The sequence below is a fragment of the Platichthys flesus genome, chromosome 2, assembly GCF_949316205.1.
Source record: "Platichthys flesus chromosome 2, fPlaFle2.1, whole genome shotgun sequence".
Taxonomy (NCBI): Eukaryota; Metazoa; Chordata; class Actinopteri; order Pleuronectiformes; family Pleuronectidae; genus Platichthys; species Platichthys flesus.
In genome coordinates, this window is record NC_084946.1 from 17730860 (window position 1) to 17751476 (window position 20617).

The 20617-nt window shown below is 41.3% G+C and overlaps 2 protein-coding genes across 2 annotated transcripts; both read left to right on the plus strand.

The window, feature by feature from the left end:
- The first annotated feature begins 865 nt into the window (after positions 1–865).
- Positions 866–9175, plus strand: slc2a11a (solute carrier family 2 member 11a). The gene is made up of 12 exons (XM_062411417.1): positions 866–979; positions 1430–1528; positions 2697–2857; positions 3350–3474; positions 3597–3726; positions 3816–3964; positions 4551–4738; positions 5529–5639; positions 6441–6542; positions 7050–7125; positions 7444–7571; positions 8386–9175. Exons 1-12 carry the CDS (start codon positions 962–964, stop codon positions 8602–8604), a joined length of 1506 nt encoding a protein of 501 aa, XP_062267401.1. The 5' UTR covers positions 866–961; the 3' UTR covers positions 8605–9175.
- A 2648-nt stretch (positions 9176–11823) lies between these two features.
- LOC133961602 (solute carrier family 2, facilitated glucose transporter member 11-like) lies at positions 11824–20456 on the plus strand. The gene is made up of 13 exons (XM_062396823.1): positions 11824–11827; positions 12058–12143; positions 13191–13289; positions 13429–13589; positions 17045–17169; positions 17264–17393; positions 17514–17662; positions 18294–18481; positions 18568–18678; positions 18940–19041; positions 19133–19208; positions 19302–19429; positions 19544–20456. The coding sequence occupies exons 1-13, from the start codon at positions 11824–11826 to the stop codon at positions 19736–19738; spliced, it is 1554 nt and encodes a 517-aa protein (XP_062252807.1). The 3' UTR covers positions 19739–20456.
- The last annotated feature ends 161 nt before the right edge of the window (positions 20457–20617 follow it).

A 20617-nucleotide genomic window follows, 5' to 3' on the forward strand; every position in this document is an offset into this window, starting at 1 on the left:
CAGTTATATTTAGTCATATTAACACAAACAAATGCACACAAACCTTGGGTTGATAGATATCCTCCAGCATGAGCATACATGCTTGGTTCATACATTATACACATGTATATATGCTTACCTGTATGTAATGCTTACAAGAGGTCAACAGGTTCATATGGCAGGGCTGTCTGTACTTCATCACTATCTATCTATCTATCTATCTATCTATCTATCTATCTATCTATCTATCTATCTATCTATCTATCTATCTATCTATCTATGTATCTATCTATCTATCTATCTATCTATCTATCTATCTATCTATCTATCTATCTATTCATTTATAAGGATATTTGATTTGTTACCTTTATACTTCTCATCACATTTGAATGTGTTTAAACTACACACTGTTATGTACAGTATGAGGAGATCCTCTGTTGGTCGATGACCTGCTCCGTGAATCCTAACGTGTGACTAAGTATTGCACATGATTTCTTGACGCATGACTTTGCCTTCATTCATTTATTTATTCATAAAGTAAAACCCCCCACGTGCCAGCACCACCTCATACCTAACCTGTCATACCTGCTGTGTGCGTCCCTGTGTGTCTGATGGAACAACCGCTCCAACCCGCCTGCGTAAAGACCCGCATGTTGATCTTAATGACTGACCGACAGCTTTACATGTGTGTGACATTACATCGTTTATATCCCTCTCACCTCTTTCACCCTCGGTGAATCATTGTGGTGGCTGCAGAAGACTCTTGGTTTCAACACCAGTCCGACGTTCGGCACTTTGTGCGTAATCGGGCCGATTGCGCAATCGCAGGAGAGCTAACGGTGCCGCACGATGCAGGCGCGTGCTGGAGCTTGAGCTGTTGAGGATATTGAGGAGGTGGGCTGAGCCGAGCGGAGCCGAGCCGAGGGTCTGCTGCTGTCGGAATTCATCAAGTTTCCCCTCGTTCACCAACCTTTGATTAACAATGTCACAGCCACAGCAGGTAAATGGGAGAATCCGACTTTTTGCAGTAAAGTGATGTGAATAATGTGTTGGATCACAATGACCTCGTTTGGTTTGTAGCGGGGGAGTCAGACCATCTGCATGTGGTGCAGTGTAGCTGCAATAACTTTCATTTAAATATATTTGTTGATGTAATACATGACCTTGCATTGGAATAATGAGTCAATTTATCATCAAAACTATCATAGATAACCGTTATAAACCTGCACAACACACATGACCAACAACTAAGTTTGCAGACTAAAGAGAAGGAGAAGAAACTATTTAACCTCTTTTCTCAGTTTTAAAAACTTTAGAAACATTAACCCTAATTTTAGTCAACAGTTGGGTTTTTTTCATCACTCAAGCAGAGTCACAAGTACCTGAAGAAATGTTATTTGATGTGTTGTAATAAAAAGTGAACTGCCTGTCTGTGTGCTTGTGTCTCCAGGGCAGCACTCTGACCCTGGTGCTCATGGTTGTTGCTGCAGGCACTGGAGGAACTCTTCTGTATGGCTACAACCTGGCCATAATGAACGCACCTACAACCGTGAGTCTTCTGAGTTTCTGATTCTGGGTCAAACTCTATATTCTGTATATTGAAACTCTACATATAACAAATTCACTTCTGCTGAAACATGTGTCAGATGTGTTTGATCAATTGTACATGTGTAGATGAAGGTGTGACAGATGAATGTGTATGATGTGTTTTTTAATACAGAAAACACAACGTCCAAATTTCCCACTGGGACATTAAAGTCTATGTTATATTATCTTATATATGATGTTTGTGTGTGTGGCAGCACATTTGTTATTGACTGTATTATTTGAAAGAAATAGTGAGGCTCAGAGTTGATAGTCAAGTGTTAGGATGTCTGGTTTGTAAACTCAAGTGACAGTTTACTCAGATACACCATCAGATACAGCAGTCCAGGAATAAATCCTCCCTTTATGAAGATTCTAATATTCAGTTTGTTTTGGATGTAACTCTATTATAAATGAGGAGGATGCAGTTTGTGATGCTGTTGAATTGTATTGTACATTATATTGTTTATACATAGCAAAAAACCTGATGTACCTAATAAACTGAGCATGCATTAGGGCTGGCACATTAAAAACACGAGAACCAATGATTACGGACTTACTGTGCAAGCTGTGTGGACCAGCTTCCGTCTTATTTCACATTTGGATCACAGTGAAATTTTGCACAAAGAAGAATTAAGCTTCTTGGGTCAATGATTAAGGTTTGGCATCGTGACACATTCAGTTTTATTGTCGCTGGAAACGGGAGCTTGCGTCAGTGTTTAACGGTAAGAACACTGATAAATCAAGAGCACGAAACTCCATTAGCTCCAGACGATAGTCACAAACATCTTATTCTGATGGGAACATTGGAATTGACTGGTTGATGCTGCCGATTGGCCCTGAAGGATTTAGAATCTTGCCACTGTCGGACAAAAGACATGGATCATTAAATAAAAATCATCAAATGGGCAGAAATCACAATGATCATTGAAATGAAAACAGACTGAAGCGCAGAGTCAGAGGTCTCGGGTAATAAGTGTCAGCTTTAAGTCTTCTCTGTTTGCCTGCATAATGTGTGTTTGTATGTGTGTGTGTGTGTGTGTGTGTGTGTGTGTGTGTGTGTGCATATGTGTGCACGTCATTGGTTAACTCAGTCTGAGTTTAATGGTAAACTTTTCACGTCTCTTCTCAAGTATATTCAAGCCTTTATCAATGAGACGGTGCTACAGCGCTGGGACGTGCAGCTGGAGGACTACCAGGTGACGCTGGTCTGGACAATCATTGTCTCCATCTTCTCACTGGGAGGCCTCGCAGGCGCTCTTATAGCCGGACCTATGACCATACGCTACGGAAGGTAAAACAAGACGCTGCGTCACGCGGCTGTATGTAAACATGTGAAAGCACATGTGCAGGGGGAATGATGTTTTCATTGGAATAATGAGAAAGAAGGGAATGATCAGCCTGCTGATGCACACAAGGAGATTATTCATTTACTTTCCTCTATGTTTATAATTTCCCAAAGAACTGGAGAATGTGTGTGTGTGTGTGTGAGAGAGACAAACTGAATCTAATAATAGAGCCCATTGTTATCATAATGAAGGAACATGACACCAAATGCAACTGTGTGGTTTGCATTGATAACAAAAATAACAGAAACAGATTGTACTTGTCGGTTGGTAACATTCATTACTTTATAATCTAATAAATATTCATATAGTTTTCCTTTAACATGGCCTCACAAGAGCTGCACGACTCTGTAGTTACATCCTATATCTTAAATATCTAATTTATTCTTCAAGTTATCTACAAATCTGTTAATTTCATATTCTTTTTTTAAAATCATTAGGAAGAAGTGTCTTCTGATGAACAACGTCTTCCTCATGACCGGCGCTCTCCTAGCTGTGACCAGCAGAGCGGCCGGGTCTTTTGAGATGATCATCATCTCGCGGGTCCTGGTTGGAATTAACTCTGGTACGTTCGTCGTGTCGTTAGATATTCTGTTTGATTTTGACTTCTGGTGCTGTAACAATTGAACTCACCTTTAATGACATATTCAGAGGTTCTATATTGTGAAATGTACGTTTGCTTTGTAGGAATCAGCATGAACGTGCAGCCTATGTATTTTGGAGAGAGTGCACCGAAGCACTTGCGTGGGGCCGCGTCACTGTCTTCGGCTGTATTTGCAGCATTTGGTGTGATGTTGGGTCAGGTGGTGGGACTCAGGTAAGGGCAGTGTGAAATTAAACATGTGTATAACAGTTTTTTTCAGGAGATCAACAGTAAAACTCTAACACTGGCTGATGTATTTATAGAGAGATTTTGGGCAGTGAGCCGTGTTGGCCCTACCTTCTTGCCAGCAACGCCGTTCCTGGCCTCATTCAGCTCCTGACCCTGCCGTGGTTCCCAGAAAGCCCCAGATACCTGCTGATCGACAGGGGCGACAAGGAGGCCTGCATCAACGGTGGGTTGTGAGGTTTTAACCGAATACTTTTACAACTAATTTCTAAGCCATAAAGTTGTTCTTATTTTACTTTTTGACATCTAGAGATGCATGAAAAGCCAGATGTTTTTTAACCTTTTTTGACAAGTGACCCTTTACAAAAAAGTTCTTAAAGTAACGATTCAGTTTGTACTAGTTCCATTGAAGAGTGATGTTCCCCCTAAACTTTGTTTGTAAAATCATTAATAATAATGCCACTTCTGCTACTACTACTACTAATATAACTACTACTACTTTACCACATATGATTCAATTTATCACTCTTTGGGTCTATTTTCTCAATAATATATTTTTATTTTGACACACTGACACATTTTGCTGAGAATGTTTCTGTTCACGTTGACTTCGACGAGATTTAAAATGTTACTCTTTATTTGAATTTTCACATCCCTGCAATGATACTTATCCGTATAATTGTGTTAAGGTACAAATTACAGATTATTTCATACGCATGAAACATATGTCGAATATTATGTAACAGCCAGCTCACACCAGAACAGTCTCAGGTAGTGAAGTTATGTTATTTTATTTTTTGTGTGTGGTTCAGCTCTGAGACGTCTCCGCGGCTGTGAAGTCAAGAGCAGCGAGCTCAATGAGATTCTGGAGGAACAGGCTGAAACCAAAGGCATGAGGCCCAAACGACCCTGGGAGCTGTTCACTGATCGCTCTGTTCGCTGGCAGCTCATCTCCGTCATGGTCATCAGCAGCGCCATGCAGCTGTGTGGCAACGACTCGGTAAGAATCCATCAATCAAGCAACAGAAAATGTATTCATAAAACATCTTTCAAACAAATCACCTGCATTTTAAAGTGCTTTAGAGGTGAATTACAAAACATAGGATTAAAATTAGACTATTTCATACCAACACAATCTACAATGAAAAAGACAACAAAAGTGTAAAATCATAAAACACAGCATAAATGTGTGGGATCTTAATTTACCCACGTAGATGTGCGTATTAATGTCAGGATCAGAGGGATTTATACAGTGTGGGTTGTGTCTCTCTGTGGAAAATGATGTTATGTAACCTAAGAGGACCCGTGTCACTGATACACATCTACAGCAAAAGTATCAGATGTTCCTCTGGCCGCAGTTTCCCCCTGATTGGAAATTTGAGCTGATCCATCAGCAGTGTGCGTTGTGTCCTGGGTTTCTTTGGGTTCCTGCAGGACACATATATAATGCAAATGACGGAGCATCATTCCTCGCAGTGAATGATGTGTTGATTTGAATTTGAAGTATGGACTAAATGACTGGAGGTTTCTATCCATATACCCATTTTCCCCTCTGAGCATTACAATGTTAACATTTTTCAGAGCGTCCCCAAGTTGCCCTCTCATCAGAAAACTTTGAATAAATGTCCTCGAGTTTTAAGGCTTCTAATCACATACTTGGCAGGTTTAGAGAGGGGGACTGGGTATTAACACAATTACCCCATGCTTCAATCGCCTTAAGAACAGTTCAAATACTTGTGAAGGTCCTTCTGCGCCGCTCTCACCTCGTCATATGTTCCTTTTTCCTTCAGATTTACTTCTACGCATCGTATGTGTTTAAAGAAGCTGGAATAGCCGAAGACCAAATCCAGTACATTACCATTGGCACTGGTACATGTGAGTTCAGCGCCTGTATAATGTGTGTAAGTATCAGTCATTACAGCACATGCCTTGTAACAGACTGCTGTTTGTGAAGATTCAATGCAGATTAAATGCTGTAGTTACTGTATTAGAGCAGCACAACATTCTGCAGTCACTTATAGTTACATGAGAACGTACAGGCACATGATGTTTGGGCACTCGGCTGATTGCACACTTTGTATTCATATGGCCCATTGAGATCAGATTTATGTATGTGTAGAGAAACTTTCTGCAAAGTGCTTCAATTAAATAAAAGCAAACTAGCGATTGTCATACAGGCCTATCTCACAATGTTAAGAAAGTGGTGAAAAACATTTACACAATATTGTGATGGGTTCTTCCCTGACCCATGCTTCATCCTTTCACCAAATTTCATCGTAATCTGCCAAGTGGTGTTAACTTTTTTCTGATAAACAAACAAACACACAAACTAATGATCAGGGGTGGTAATAACACTTTAATAACCGTGGCTTATTAAATAATCCAGTAGAAACAATGAGGCCTTGAATATCTTGATAATAGTTCGCTGAAGAAAATGATAAGTAACAGAAATAGTTTGAAATCTCCGAGAAATATGCTTATAGTCTGTCCTTCGAACTAAACTGTAATTATAAAGCTACAGGCGGGAGAAGGTTAGCTTAGCTTAGCATAAAGACAAAGCTACTGGGAGGAATCAGCCCTTATACAGATATAATATAGTTTTTTATTTTATTTGTTCCCCTTTGGTTTTTTCTCTTATATCTCTGAATATAGATCCTGAGAAAGTCCAATTCCTCACACAAACATGTTTCAATATTTTTAAGAACCTGCTGGTCGAGCTTAAAGGCCGGAGGTTCATGCTGATGGGCGGGTTCATCCTCATGACCGTGTGGGCGGTGGTCTTCACGATCGCTCTGTCATTTGAGGTATCATTATTCACTTCCTGCTTATGACAATAACAATCAATTAACAATCATATAAATGTATGATCAATGTTCAAGGTAACAGTAAAAATCATTAAATTTCTCTTGATAATATATGCGATTGAATCAATAATGCATCCAGTATGAGAATAGTTCAATCCAGTGGTGTCTGTGGTAATTTCAGTGAGTCAGTCAGCCCACTAGGGGGCGTCAATGGTCTAGCATTATTCCACAAATGGGGGAAGGGGAAAATACTTCATGGACTGAGAGGAGAGGTGAAAGAAAGATAATGTAAGAAGACTCACAGTTTGATTTCACCCTAGCATATTTTTTTGATAATTAAAGCATTTCCACAATAATGTTTGGGGTTTGAGGAACTTTAAATAATCATAGTGTTCAAGCTGTGATATGTACAACTTTAAGAATGTCTGATCATCTGAATTTCCTTCTTCTTTGTGAATAACTGTGTATTTATGTACCCCCCCCCCCCCCCCCCCCTCACGCAAACAGCACCTTGCATCCTGGATGCAGTACATGAGCATGGGCTGCATCTTCACCTACATCCTCAGCTTTGGCATGGGACCTGGTTAGTGTCACTTGTTTTGATTTACAGATGCAGATTTACAACATAACTCAAGATGCAGTCAAAGACACAGACATTTCCATAGTGAAGTGAAGGGACTGTGCTCTGTGATCTTTCAAAGTCTGTTGCACTACAATCAAATGTGTAAAATGTTATTGTGGCTTTTTTGTAATGTTCAGTGTTATTGTGGGAATCCACGATAAAGCCGTTCACCATTTATCGTGCAGGCTTTTCTTTCATTTTGGGCAACACAACTTTTTGAATAAGGATATGTTGATTGAGCAAATGCTGATCAGTATGTTTAACATGTTTTCTTCTCAGCTGGAGTGACCGGCGTTCTGCCCACAGAGATCTTCAATCAGGCCGCTCGTCCCGCGGCCTACATGATCGCTGGCTCCATGATGTGGCTCAACCTCTTCATCACTGGAATGGTCTTCCCTTTTCTAGTGGTCAGTCAGTCCACTCACACACCATCCAACTGTCAGCATCTGTCCACTCACACAGTCTACAGACACATTGTATTAACCACAGTGATTTTTGGTGACTTTCGGCAGGATACTCTGTTCCGGCTGGTGACCATTGCTGCCTGTCTCGATCTACTATAACTATATAGAACTATTATATCTAATGAATGTAAAAAATCATTACCTCATTTTCCAAATTAACCAGATTAATCAGATTCCAAACAAAAACCAATATAATGAACTGAAATCAAAATCTTAAATTCCTGCTCTAGGCACTATATATTAGACCCTCTACTTTGTTTCCTGAGTAAGCATCAAAATGTTAGATATAAAAGGTGTTTATCTGAACTGAGCAAAGAATTACAAATTTATTTCCTTTATTTTTTTTATTAAACTCGACATCTTTAAACCAGTTGGCATGGGAGATTTTATTTCCATTTACAAAGAATGAGACTTTGGTCTCACAGGCAGTTCAATGCAACATAAACACATTTGTGGAAACGATCTGGCGCATGAATATAGACACTATGGCGCCTCCTAGAGTTCAGAGTCTCAAGCTGAGGAAAGTAATCATGATGAGTGTCTGCCAAGATAGATGCTCATCACATGATTTGTTTTTTTATTTAAGTTCATGTTTTAGCTCATTCCTAATAATATAAATCCCTTGTAATTGTGACTATGTGCACAAATCAAGTACAGGAGCACACATTCACATAGACGGACACACAATTCAACATGTTTTTGTTAAAATCCTGACTGACATGAGTCTGACAGCTTTCCCTCTGCCTCTCCCTCACAGAGCGAGCTGAGCCAGTACTGTTTCGTGCCGTTCGCAGCCGTCTGCCTGTTATCTGCAATCTATGTCGGCCTATTTCTGCCCGAGACCAAGGGCAAGACTCTATCAGCCATCACCAGCGAATTCAACAAACTCAACTTTAAAGGCCTGGAGCAGGACTGTCCCTCACACACTGAAGCCCAGTATCAGCTGGGTGAAGTGTGTCATTCCACGTCCTTGTAGACAAACTAACGGTCACACTCGCTGTGTGCCTCACTTTTCCTGGACGGGAGAACGATACGTATAGTCCAACTTTCATATCACTGAAAGTGACCCTCTGCTATTACTCCTTTATCTGGAGTGTGTTTTCTATGCTCATTAGTAGGAAATATTCCTATGTTTTGATACTATTCAGCAAACTCTGAAAATCAATTGGATAAATAGGAAGAATTTCAATAGACTGAAAACATGATTTTAAAATAAAACTTCACATTTCAGTTTATTTCAGGAAATAAACGTCAATCAATTAAATCAATTTTATACATATATATTCATTTTATATTTGACAGATTTTCTTGTTTAATGGGACCAAGGTGGCTGATGGTTGCCTTTATCTATGAACTGTATTCATAGGTGAAGTAAGACCTTGAATCCAAAGTGTATATGTAGCATTGTGTTCACCTCATTTATGAAAATGGTACTATGATGCTGCGCATCAATACTTTTAATACAAAGTGAAATGAGTAACTCACTGTGTGTATGTGAATGGAAAATGTTTAATTGTATATGTTGAATATGAAGTCATTATTTTGTGTTCTCATAAATGAATTTGAATAAATAAAGTATCTTATGAGTTCATAGATTCTCATATTCAATTTGCACAGATCATCAAAATGTCCCTTTCAGACCAAATACAGCAGATAAATATTGTCATATTGTATAAAGGGAAACAAAACTGGTCCATTTAACAGCTGGCACAAAGCACTGTATTTTATAATTTAATTTCAACAGCTCATTGAGCACAGTTCTCTGCACTAATTAATGAAACTATAATTATTCAAACCAGAAAGTTCCTTCATGTATCTTAATTCATGCAACTGACATTGTAGTCTCTGGGTTTTCTGTTCATGTGCCCCATTCACAATATCTGAACATTATAATGGAAGTTCTTCCAATTTAGTAATTTGGACTCTAGGTTGACCTGGTAAGAAAATTTGGGTCAAGTCAAGATCACTGTGACCTCGCAAAAGTATTTTTTAACTAGTGAGCATGTTAACTGCATGGAGAAAACCACGAGAGAATCCTGACACTATCAAAGTTTTTTCATTCATAGATTTGTTTCTTCTTCACAGGAGAGTGTCACGCCGGGTTCACACCGGACGCGGGGGCTACGTATTCAACACATATGGAGAAAACGTAATTTACCCTCGACCCCCGACATTTAACTGAGCAAACAGCGGAGAAGTTCTTGAAGATGGATGACATTAAATTAATAATTGAAGTGGAGAAGTACAGTGAGTTGTATGATCCTCGGCACATGTTGTATGAAGACAACACAAAAAAGGACATTTGCTGGGACGCTGTTGCAGCGAATGTTGGAGCAACAAGTAGGTAAATGCTTTTATATGATGGGTCAACGGGTGATATTATTAGCGCGGCGCGGCGCTTCAGCGTGGCTTCAGCGTCCGGTGTGAACCCGGCGTAAGAGGAAACCTATCATTACGTCTGAGAGAAATGTGTGAATCTTGCACCTATTGTCTTTGTAATTATAGTCATTACATCCATCAATCAATCCATCCATCCATCCATGATGTGTGTACAAATATATATTTGACTTATTTTAAAGAGTAAAGGAGTGACCTGTTTGTCCAGGTTGAAGGTCTTTTGAAAACATTAAAAGGTCCAAAGGGATGGCAACGGAATTTTCCTTATAACTTCTTAGTTTATGCTTACGGGAGATATTTCAATCTAGGATACAACTCGACCTAAACTTTATGACGCACCCACTGTCCATCATGTGTGACCATTGTCTGTTCATGTCTTGCAGAAGTTGATCCTGAGATCACCTGAATTCTCGAGTGAACTTTTGCCCTACTCTGGTTGAACTGTGATTGAAGTTCCCAACTACACACACACACTTTAAGAGACACTTAAATATGAGTACAGACACTTCACTTTTCATCTCACTTGCAACCTCCACCTTGTCTGTGTGATCCTTTCTGCAGAAAGCTTCTACAAATAAACTTACAAGGATAACTTTTCTCAAACCCTCGTTTTTTAACCAATTTGCCACAACAGGATCTTCAAAATTCACGTATCAAGTTTGTCACATGGCGTTAACATTTCTCATGGCACAAGTAGAAATAACCCTGATAATGAATAACCCATCACCCGTTTATCATAGTCATATCAATCTTTAGAAAACTGCTGCAGACCCTCAGCAGAAATGAAACAGCTGCTTTATAGATATAGTATTATTTGCATTGATGAGTGAACTACTCATCATCATCTCATATGCGTCCATGTGCATGTGCATATAGCTTTATGAAGACATATTTACACAAGCTCATACTTGATCAGTATTTCATTGGTGTATTGGTTTGAGCCAGCCCTCTCGTCAATGGCAATGCTCGCGTTATATAGATTCCAGTCTATCTGGAAACGTTCGTACGTTGATCTGCCTCCAAATCCGCCATCCACACGCCCACTCTCCAACATAAACGTTCAATGCAAAGCACAGCACGAATATCAAATGATGCCACCGACCAATGGGTTTCCACCGTGAGTCCTGACGGAGTAACGGCAACAGGCGATGAGAAGAGGAAGTGGAACTTTCTGACAGTGACATCGAGGTGTCAGTAAGCGAGGTGGAGGTGAAGAGTGACTTTATGGGACAGCAGTGGTGTCACCAATAAAGACAATACACTGACACCCTCCCGCTGCTGCTGTGGAGAACACAATGTGTGAGAGTTAAGACGAGAGAAAGAACCGAGTCGGAAATAAGACAAAAGGATCGCAGAACCCCGCCCCACTGTCGCGGCAGTATTTATTTATCTGGAGCATCGGACCGATTCCCTCTCATCTGTGGATCCTCAGCTCCACTCTGGGATATTGTTTGGAAAGTTTCGTCATGTCTTGTAAGTGATCGCTCCAGTGCGCTCTGTGTTCACTGTTCGCTGCAGCGATTTGATGATACACGCACAGTGTTAGAAGATTTAATCTTAAAACCCATTAATGACTCGGTTGCGTAACTCGGCGGTTGAATGGAATCTAAACGTAATTTGCTGTAATTTGTTTTATACATTTTTTAAATTTAAAGGTTCTTGTGGAACAGCTGTGTCGCTCGAGCAAAACTAAGATACTGGTTTTAATGTAAATGATGAATTGGATCAATAACCTGGGTTCAGTTCGCCACCTCACGTCTGCGGCGCCGCGTTCACTTTCTCCAAAACATTCGTACGCATGGGTCAGAGTTTGCGTAGAAATACTTAAAGTTTCCCCCAAAGTTTGCGTGAGAAGTGGCGCACTCAAGTTTCAGGCCCCGGTTTGTGCGTACGCAAAGGTTATAAATGTGACCCCTGGTTTGAGCTAGTGCAGCGTGTGTTCATCCATGTCACATACGTCAAAACATGACAATCTCACTCTGTAACAACATTAATGGACAACTAAGATCTATGAATGTGTAACTTCATGTAGGCTCCTTCATAAATCCTGCTCCGCTGCTCCTCGTACATCCTGCATCGAGGGAGTCAATGCAAAAGATGGAAGGCGCGTCAAAGAAGGTGAGTGAGTGTTGTTAGGCAGCGCATTTTTGAATACTTGAATACAGAGTTTAAAGTACTTAATTATCCTATAAGTAGCAAGGGGGAAGTTTTATTGCTGTTCTCAGACAGTGCAAGTAAAATGATATTCATCAGTTTGACAACGTTGGGAAACAAACCAAACAATGAGAAAATTCTTAAAACAAATGATGCGTTTGCAGAATAATTATATTATACAGCTATAAGTAAATACAGAAGGTTTTCTCCGTTTTCTTTTTTTTTCCAGTGTCAGCCATGTAATAGTAACGATAAATTTCAACATGAGTAAAAAATGATTCTTGAGCATTTCAAAATATTTGTCACATTAAATCAGACCAGATGATACATTTTCCATCATCTTATGGAATTTATAAAATGCATTATGAGTCACATGTTATTGTGATCATGAGTATAGGGATAAATATCTACGAACACCAGAAAAATGTCGGTGATGGATATAGTTATCTTCACATCTATGTAATGAGCTGACAACAGAAGATTTAGATGTTAAAGATGAAAGACTTTGACAAAACACTATCTGCATGGCTTGAGTATCAATGGTGGAAGAAGAACTGAGATCATTTGCTTGTGTAAAAGTAAAATCACACATAAAAACACTCTGTAACAAGTTCTAGTTCTATTTGAAAAAAAGTTGATAATTATCACCTGAAAAATGTTAAAGAAAAAGAAAAAAAATTCTCAGTATAATAAATACAGTAAAAGTACTTTAAAACTGTACTTAAAGTTGCAGTATAATTTAGTAAGTTACAAGAGTTTAAAACTTTATAACAAGAAGGTGAAGGTGTAAAGGTTAAATAGGCATATGTCACAGAGCAGAACGGTCCAGTGCACAGTGACGTAGGACTGAGCATCATGAGCGTCATTTATAATCATTACAAAGCGGTTTGGACCCTGTGTCAGTAAAGCATTAGATTAATCATTGCATACTCTCTGCCCTCTCCTATAATGTCTAGTTCACTAAACTGTGTCACTAAAAGGTATATATCGGATTTCCACTTTACGTCTCAGCTGCAGTATTGGAGGCTGTACGCGCTGTCGATGGTGTTGGGAATCGGTGGATCATTTCAGTACGGGATTCAGGTGTCTGTCATTGCCTCACCTGAGGAGGTGAGACATCATCGCACCATACTGGATGTTAATACAATAACAAAATGGCTAAAAGCAGGTTTTCTATTATACATTTTTTATCGGAAGTTTTCTGTCCTTGACTAGGGACATGAACATTATGACTTTGACCTTTTCACAGCACGTGCAGAGTTTCGTGAACTACACGTGGTTGTGGAGGTACGACGCTCCAGTGACCGACTCTTCGAACAAGCTCATCTGGTCCTTCATCGTGGCTGTGCTGAGCCTCGGAGCTTGGGCCGGGGCCATTCACAGCGGCAGCCTTCCTGTCACCTACGGCCGGTGAGGGACACTGATCTTTACTCAGTAATCTGTCCGCCAAAGACAGCCAATGGCAGACGGAGACACCTATTGTCATACTTCTATCTCTGTGAGGACAGTCAGTGGCATAATGCATTTCGTAGCCCCTTACCCCAATCTTAACCATTACAGCAAACTGACTAACCTTAACCCTTAACCCTTATCCAAACAGAAAAACCAAGTCTTACAATTTTAACAGCCCTTTGAAAATGAGGACCGGACAAAATGTCCTCACTTTCCCCAACGTCCAGAATCAGAATCAGAATCAGAAGGTATTTATTGCCAAGTAGGTTTACATCTACCTTGAATTTGCTCTGGTTGTTGGTGCATACAATGAACGTAAAAACATATAAAGGATATATCCTTGAGGTGTGGGGGCAGAATAAAAGTCCAAGTCAGATGGGGGTCCCAGGCCTTGTTGATAAGGCCAACTGCAGCCGGGAAGAAGCTGGTCCTGTGGAGTGAGGTTTTGGTACTGATGGACCGCAGCCTCCTGCCGGAGGGAAGAACCTCAAAGAGTTTGTGAACCGGGTGGGAAGGCTCTGAGGTTGGAAGGATAGGCCACAATCTTGCCTGCACGCCTCAGGGTCCTAGAGGCAAACAGGTCCTGTAGAGATGGCAGATTGCAGCCGATCACCTTCTCAGCAGCCGATCACCAGGCAGACTGCAGACGCTGCAGTCTGCCTTTCTCATTGGCAGTAGCGAACCAGATGGAGATGGAGAAGGTGAGGATGGACTCGATTCTACAGGTGTAGAAGTGCACCATAATTGTCTTTGGTTGTTTGAACATCTTTAGCTGCCGCAAGAAGTACATCCTCTGTTGAGCTTTTTTGGTGTGGGAGCTGATGTTCAGCTCCCACTTGAGGTCCTGGGGGATGATGGTGCCCAGGAAGTGGAAGGACTCCACAGTGATGACTGGGGAGTCTCTCAGGGTGATGGGGATTGGTGGGGCTGGGTTCCTTCTAAATGGGGGGGGGGGCTACCTGCTGACGGGCGTCGCCCCACTTTTCTAAAATTTGGCTGTGATTGGGCTGCTCTACATCCCTTCTGGAGCTGCATTTCCGGTTTCATGCCCCATAATACAGGCAGAAACAACGGAAGATTTTAAAAAGAAGAATGGACAACCGCGAAGAACTCCTGTCGGAAGAGGTCCGAAAATATGAGCACCTTTATAACCCGTCGATGTCCGAGTACATTTAATGGCCGTACAGACCACCTACGCCTCCGTCTCCTCTCCAGTCACTTTTCCTGATGACTAATTATAAGAAGTTGCTCTTCAATGTCCAGCAGCTCCATCTAAATCAATTGTTGTTTGGTTGGAATCGTGAATACACTCTCTGCCATGGTTCACCGTGTGTTTGTAATGGAGAACACGACTGGTAGAAGGTAAATAAACAACAACGAATGCCACACCCACAAAGAAGGCGTCTCTCAGGTCGTCTTCGACAAAAAGCATTACTCCGCCTAGTGTTCTGGCGCGGAATTGCTTTGTAAGACACGCAACGGTTGGGGAAGCATGAATGACAACGAGTCTTGCGCCACAGCGGCGTGAAAAGACGCAGACGCAGTCGCAGAAGCATGTTTCAGGCTTAAAGGACGGCGCATGCTTCTGCAACTGCGGCTGCGGCTTTTCACGCAGTTGTGTCGACAGACTCGCATTAATTTATGGTTCTCCAATGGATGCGCGTGTTGCCAAGCAATTCACCGGCAGAACACTAGGCGGAGTAAAGCCTGAAACATGCTTCTGCGTCTGCGTCTTTTCACGCCGCTGTGGCGCAAGACTCGTTTTCATTCATGCTTCCCCAACCGTGGCGCGTCTTACAAAGCAATTCCGTGCCAGAACACTAGGCGGAGTAATGCTTTTTGTCGAAGACGACCTGAGAGACGCCTTCTTTCTTCTTCGTCGATTGTTTATTTACATAGCCACTGCGGCTCCTCGTAGCCTTTTTCTGGCGGACAAATCCGCCAGTCAGTGACAGGTTATACAAGTGATCATACTATCGGATATCTTCTGCCGTCTTCTTCTATTTGGTCTATATTCGTTCTTCTAAATCTTCCGTGATTTCTGCCGGTATTATGGGGCATGAAACCGGAAATGCAGCTCCAGAAGGGATGTAGAGCAGACCAATCACAGCCTTGCGGGCTGAGTGAGCTTGCGGAGCTTTGCCGTAAATTTTGGAAAAGGGGGTCGACACCCGTCAGCACGTAAGGAGGGATACATAAGCACATAAGGGACCCGGAAGGGCTCTTGCGCTTACGGGCCCGTGAAAACGCAGAAGCATGTTTCAGGCTTAATGCTTTTTGTTGAAGACGACCTTCATGTGTGGCAGTCGTCGTCGACTGTTCATTTACATCGCCACTGCTGCTCCTCAGAGCCTTTTTCTGGCGGACAAATTTATCCCAGATCTTCTGTTATACAAGTGGTCATACTTTCTGATCTCTTCTGCCAAACGCTCTTCTATTTGGTCCATATTAGCTCTTCTAAATCTTCTGTGGTTTCTGCCGGTATTATGGGGCATGAAACCGGAAACGTGACTCCGTAAAGAATGTAGTTAGCAGACCAATCACAGCCTTGCGGGCTGCGTGAGGCTTGCATAGCTTTGTCATATAGTTAGAAAAACTCTGACACCCCTCCTGAACGCCCAACCTTAACTTTTTGAGTTTGGCTGTGAATCAGGGTTTGTTATTATTGTAACACAACCTGGTGCGTGATGTCCTCACTTGTCACTGTCCCCACAAAGATAGAAGTACAAGCACACACAAACACACACACACATAGCATCATGACTGTTGTTTTTGTGATGCTCGACAGGGCTGTTAATTAATAGGGAACACTAAACAATTACTTGCTGACGTCTTTGCTCTTCAAAACTCTCTGACGTGACAAATTTCTGATTTGGAGCCAAAGTCACCACTTCGGCTTATTAACCAGAAAATAAAACACTAACGTTCAGCCTTAGTGTTTAACTAATCTGGTGTGTTTTGAGACACGTGATGGAACTCGCCAAGGTCACGTCAAGGGACTTTATCAGCTGCAAAGATGGAAAATATGATTAATAATAAAAGATAAAAACAACTTGTTTCAAAGGCAACATTTTTTATTTATTTATTCGGGCTCTGACAGAAGGAACTAATCTACTCAGTTTTAGATTTTTGTGTCAGTGCTGCAGTTCACACACTCCGGGCTGCAGTGATTTGCAACCACTGGATTCAAACATTCTGGAAACACGTGCATTTACCATAATGTGGAAAAAAGATGTTCCAGGTTGACTTTAAGGTTGTGAAACATAAACTTCAAAGTACAAACTTGGGACATTACCAACAACAGCCGGAGATTAACAATTCAGGTTTCAACATCTTTATTGCACTCAGCAGTGGCAGTAAGTTTAGGTCAATCCTATTTAATAAAATACCTTATTTGTCTTTTGGTCTTTCAGGAAAAAAGCTCTCCTGTTCAACAATGTTGTGGCGATGGTTGCTGCGCTGCTCATGCTCTTCAGTCGCATATCCAAATCTTTTGAGATGATCTTGTTGGGCCGATTCCTGTATGGGTATAACGTCGGTATGTTCTGATGATGCCTGTGTGTTTGTTATGTTTCTCATCTTCTCCTTTATTTTGTCAGGCTCTTAAAGGTTGTTTTTGTTTTTCTCCACAGGTCTCGGCCTGAGCGTTCACCTCATGTACCTCGGGGAGAGTTCGCCAAAGAAATTCAGAGGTTTCCTGACTCTCACCAGCTCAATCTTCATTGGTTTTGGCAAAGTTACGGGTCAAATTATTGGCATCAAGTCAGTAGTGAATTCTTACAATAATAAAACATATAATTATACAAATTCTACCATTATAGCCCCCCTCTTCCTGCCTCTTTGGATTTAAGTGTCTTTCTAACCCAGCGCTGTTTGACTCAGGGAGATGATGGGAACAGAGGACATGTGGCCGTATCTCTTGGCTGTTAGTGGTATTCCTGCCATCCTGCAGTTTGCGATGCTGCTTTTCTTCCCTGAGGCGCCTCGATACCTTTACATCGACAAAGGAGACACTGAAGGCTGCAAAAAAGGTGAGTGGACAGTTTTGTAATCAGCATTTCACACTTAAAGGCCGGCGCATGCTTCTGCATTTTCAAGGACCAGCGTGCCACTTGCATGCGTCGCCCAATTTTTCTAACTATATGGCAAAGCTACGCAAGCCTCACGCAGCCCACAAGGCTGTGATTGGTCTGATAACTACATCCTTTCCGGAGTCATACTTCCGGTTTCGGAAGATTTAGAAGAACTAATATGGACCGAACAGAAGAGTGTTTGGCAGAAGAGATCAGAAAGTATGACCACTTGTAGTGGCGATGTAATTAAACAGTTGACATCGAATGCCACACAACTCTTGGGTTGTCTTCCACAAAAAACTTTACTCCACCTAGTGGTCTGGCGGTGAATTGCTTTGCAATGCGCGCAACCATTGGAGAACCATAAATTAAAACGACTCCGTCGAACACAGCTGCGCGAAAAGCCACAGTCACAGTTGCAGAAGCATGCGCCGGCCTTTACAAGAAGGGCTGGATTTGTAAACCTTCTTGATTGTGATGCTGCAACAACTTCAATGAGCAGTTGTCAGAGAGAGAGAAAGTTCAGATTGCGTCACAGATCAAGTCTATGGTTTTGAATGTGTTCACTGGCAAATATTTAATCTAACAGCGCTGCAGTGGCTGTGGCAGGAGGAGGACTTGAAGCAGGAGTTGGACGACATGGAGCAAGAGAGACTGAGCTCACAGGGAGAGAAGGCGAAGACCGTGAAGGACGTGTTGACCTCTCGCTGTGTCAGGTGGCAGCTGCTGACTCTGGCCATCCCCTGTGCTGGTATACAGTTCTGCGGCATCAACGCTGTATGTTCCCGTCAGCCGCCCTGAGACACATGTTCTAATCTCACCTCATGCGTCTCATCTAGTTGAATGGTTTCTCATCTTCTAAGCTCTACTTCTACGCCTTTGACATCTTCCGGGAGTCAGGAGTGCCGGAGGAACAGATGCATTACTTGGCCATTGGTATCGGAGCAACAGAGTTAATCGCCATAACCCTGTGTGTAAGTACATCTGTCATGAATCATGCAAATCACACTTAAAACAACACAACTCCAAAACCACTCAGAAAATTAGAAAAGTGCTCAATAGAGAGTGCACCGCCACCACCGAACACACAAGCCACCAAACCATTAAACGAATGAGTGAATAAACGAACGAACAAGCAAACAAATGAACAGGGTGAAAACATAATCTCCTGGGAACCACTGTTGGGTAAATTCAGGCCTGTTGTGTAATTCTATAACATCCCTGTTGTGTCTCAGTCTTTTCTGATAGATCGCGCTGGCAGGAAGAAGCTAATGGGCTATGGCTATTTACTAATGGGCATCACAATGTCTCTACTCACTGCCATGTTGTCCATCAAGGTAACTGTGCTCCATCATTCCACGCGTCCTCCTCCTCCTCCCCTCTGTCCTGAGGAGGAAAAATGATAAATCCTCGTCTTTTTTCACAAAGGATTTGAATTCATCGATCCCATATGTGAACATCGCCCTGATCTTCTGTGTCATCTGCATCTATGGACTTGGACCCTGTGAGTTTTCTGTTGCCTGTGCTCGTCCTCACAAGTGATTTATTATATTTATTTGTGAACGCATTTTTTAAATAAATGAAAATCTCCTTTTAGCCGGTGTTTCCATGGCTCTTCCCGCTGACCTTTTTCTTCAAGCCTGGCGTCCTTCTGCCTACGTGATCAGTGGGACGGTCAACTGGCTCTCCATGTTCCTCGTGGGGATGTTATTTGGCTATGTAGTGGTGAGATATATGCGCCACGTATCATTATTTCCAGTCATGAACATAGGCTACATCTATCTCCTAATATCTATAAACTGTGAATTGAACAGCCTGTTTTCATCTGTTTTTATGCAGGATGGACTCGGAGAGTACTGCTTCCTGATCTTTGTGGCTTACTGCATTGTCAGTGCAGGATTTATGATTTATTTTGTCCCAGAGACAAAAGGAAAAACAATGCTTGAGATTATGGAAGAGTTCAACAAAATAAATTACAAGAACGATGGAAACGACATTGAAAGGACAGACATCACACTTGCAACTAAATTATGAATATTATATACATATAAACATGATTTACTCTTTAACATTGTTTAGATAAGTCCTGTACAATCAAGTTATTATTATTCATATGTTTTATTATTCATATCTTTTCATATTTTTAAATCAAATATTAAACCACATGTTTTTAAGAGGGCAACCTTTTCATTAATAGTAACATCTAACTACAGAAATGTATTAAGCCAAATGTTTTCAAGGACTGAAACGGAGGACATCCCCTCAGCAAACTTTGGGAAAAGGCAGCCCCTCATTCCACTGAAGTTTCTTGCTTAGTTTTCTTAATGACTGGATGCCATATGCAAGCATGGTTATTTTATTTAAGACATAATTCAAAACTACACCAAATGCAGAAAAAGGTCAGTCTTAAGGTAGCTAGTTCATTCACTGAAGTATTGCCTGAGTGTTGTAAAAGCAGTATTAGCTGATGTGATCCGGGCACAGTACACTGCCAGATGATAGTTTTAAATTGTTCGTTGAAAAAAGACACACAAGCTGAATAAAGTTGAATAGGTTTCTGAACTCGTGTGACCTCCCAGTCTGTTCTGTTCTTCACAATAAATATCAAATTTAAGTTACGTAACAATTTTTTATTAAATGATTATGATCATGTCATTTTTTATATTTAAGAAATAGTACAACCAGCCCATTTCAACAATAATGGATCACCTGACAAATGTACGTGCAGATACATCGCAACCACTTTTTTGTGAAACTCAAAATATTAACTGAACGGGCGTTAGAAGCGTTAACTGCAAAATAATAAACCAAAGAATATATCATAGCTAATGTAACCCCCTGAATCTGAATATTCCACAATTTCAATCAAGGGGTCTTAAATGCTGCACGGTGAATCATAGAAGGTCAGAACCC

What these genes read in the sequence shown, in the direction of transcription:
- slc2a11a (XM_062411417.1), top strand. An exon ending in TAATGAACGCACCTACAACC is followed by an intron (nt 1,529 to 2,696) that starts GTGAGTCTTCTG and finishes TCTCTTCTCAAG; the next exon opens with TATATTCAAGCCTTTATCAA. An exon ending in CGATCGCTCTGTCATTTGAG is followed by an intron (nt 6,543 to 7,049) that starts GTATCATTATTC and finishes TCACGCAAACAG; the next exon opens with CACCTTGCATCCTGGATGCA.
- LOC133961602 (XM_062396823.1), top strand. An exon ending in TCATTGCCTCACCTGAGGAG is followed by an intron (nt 13,290 to 13,428) that starts GTGAGACATCAT and finishes ACCTTTTCACAG; the next exon opens with CACGTGCAGAGTTTCGTGAA. An exon ending in TGTTATTTGGCTATGTAGTG is followed by an intron (nt 19,430 to 19,543) that starts GTGAGATATATG and finishes GTTTTTATGCAG; the next exon opens with GATGGACTCGGAGAGTACTG.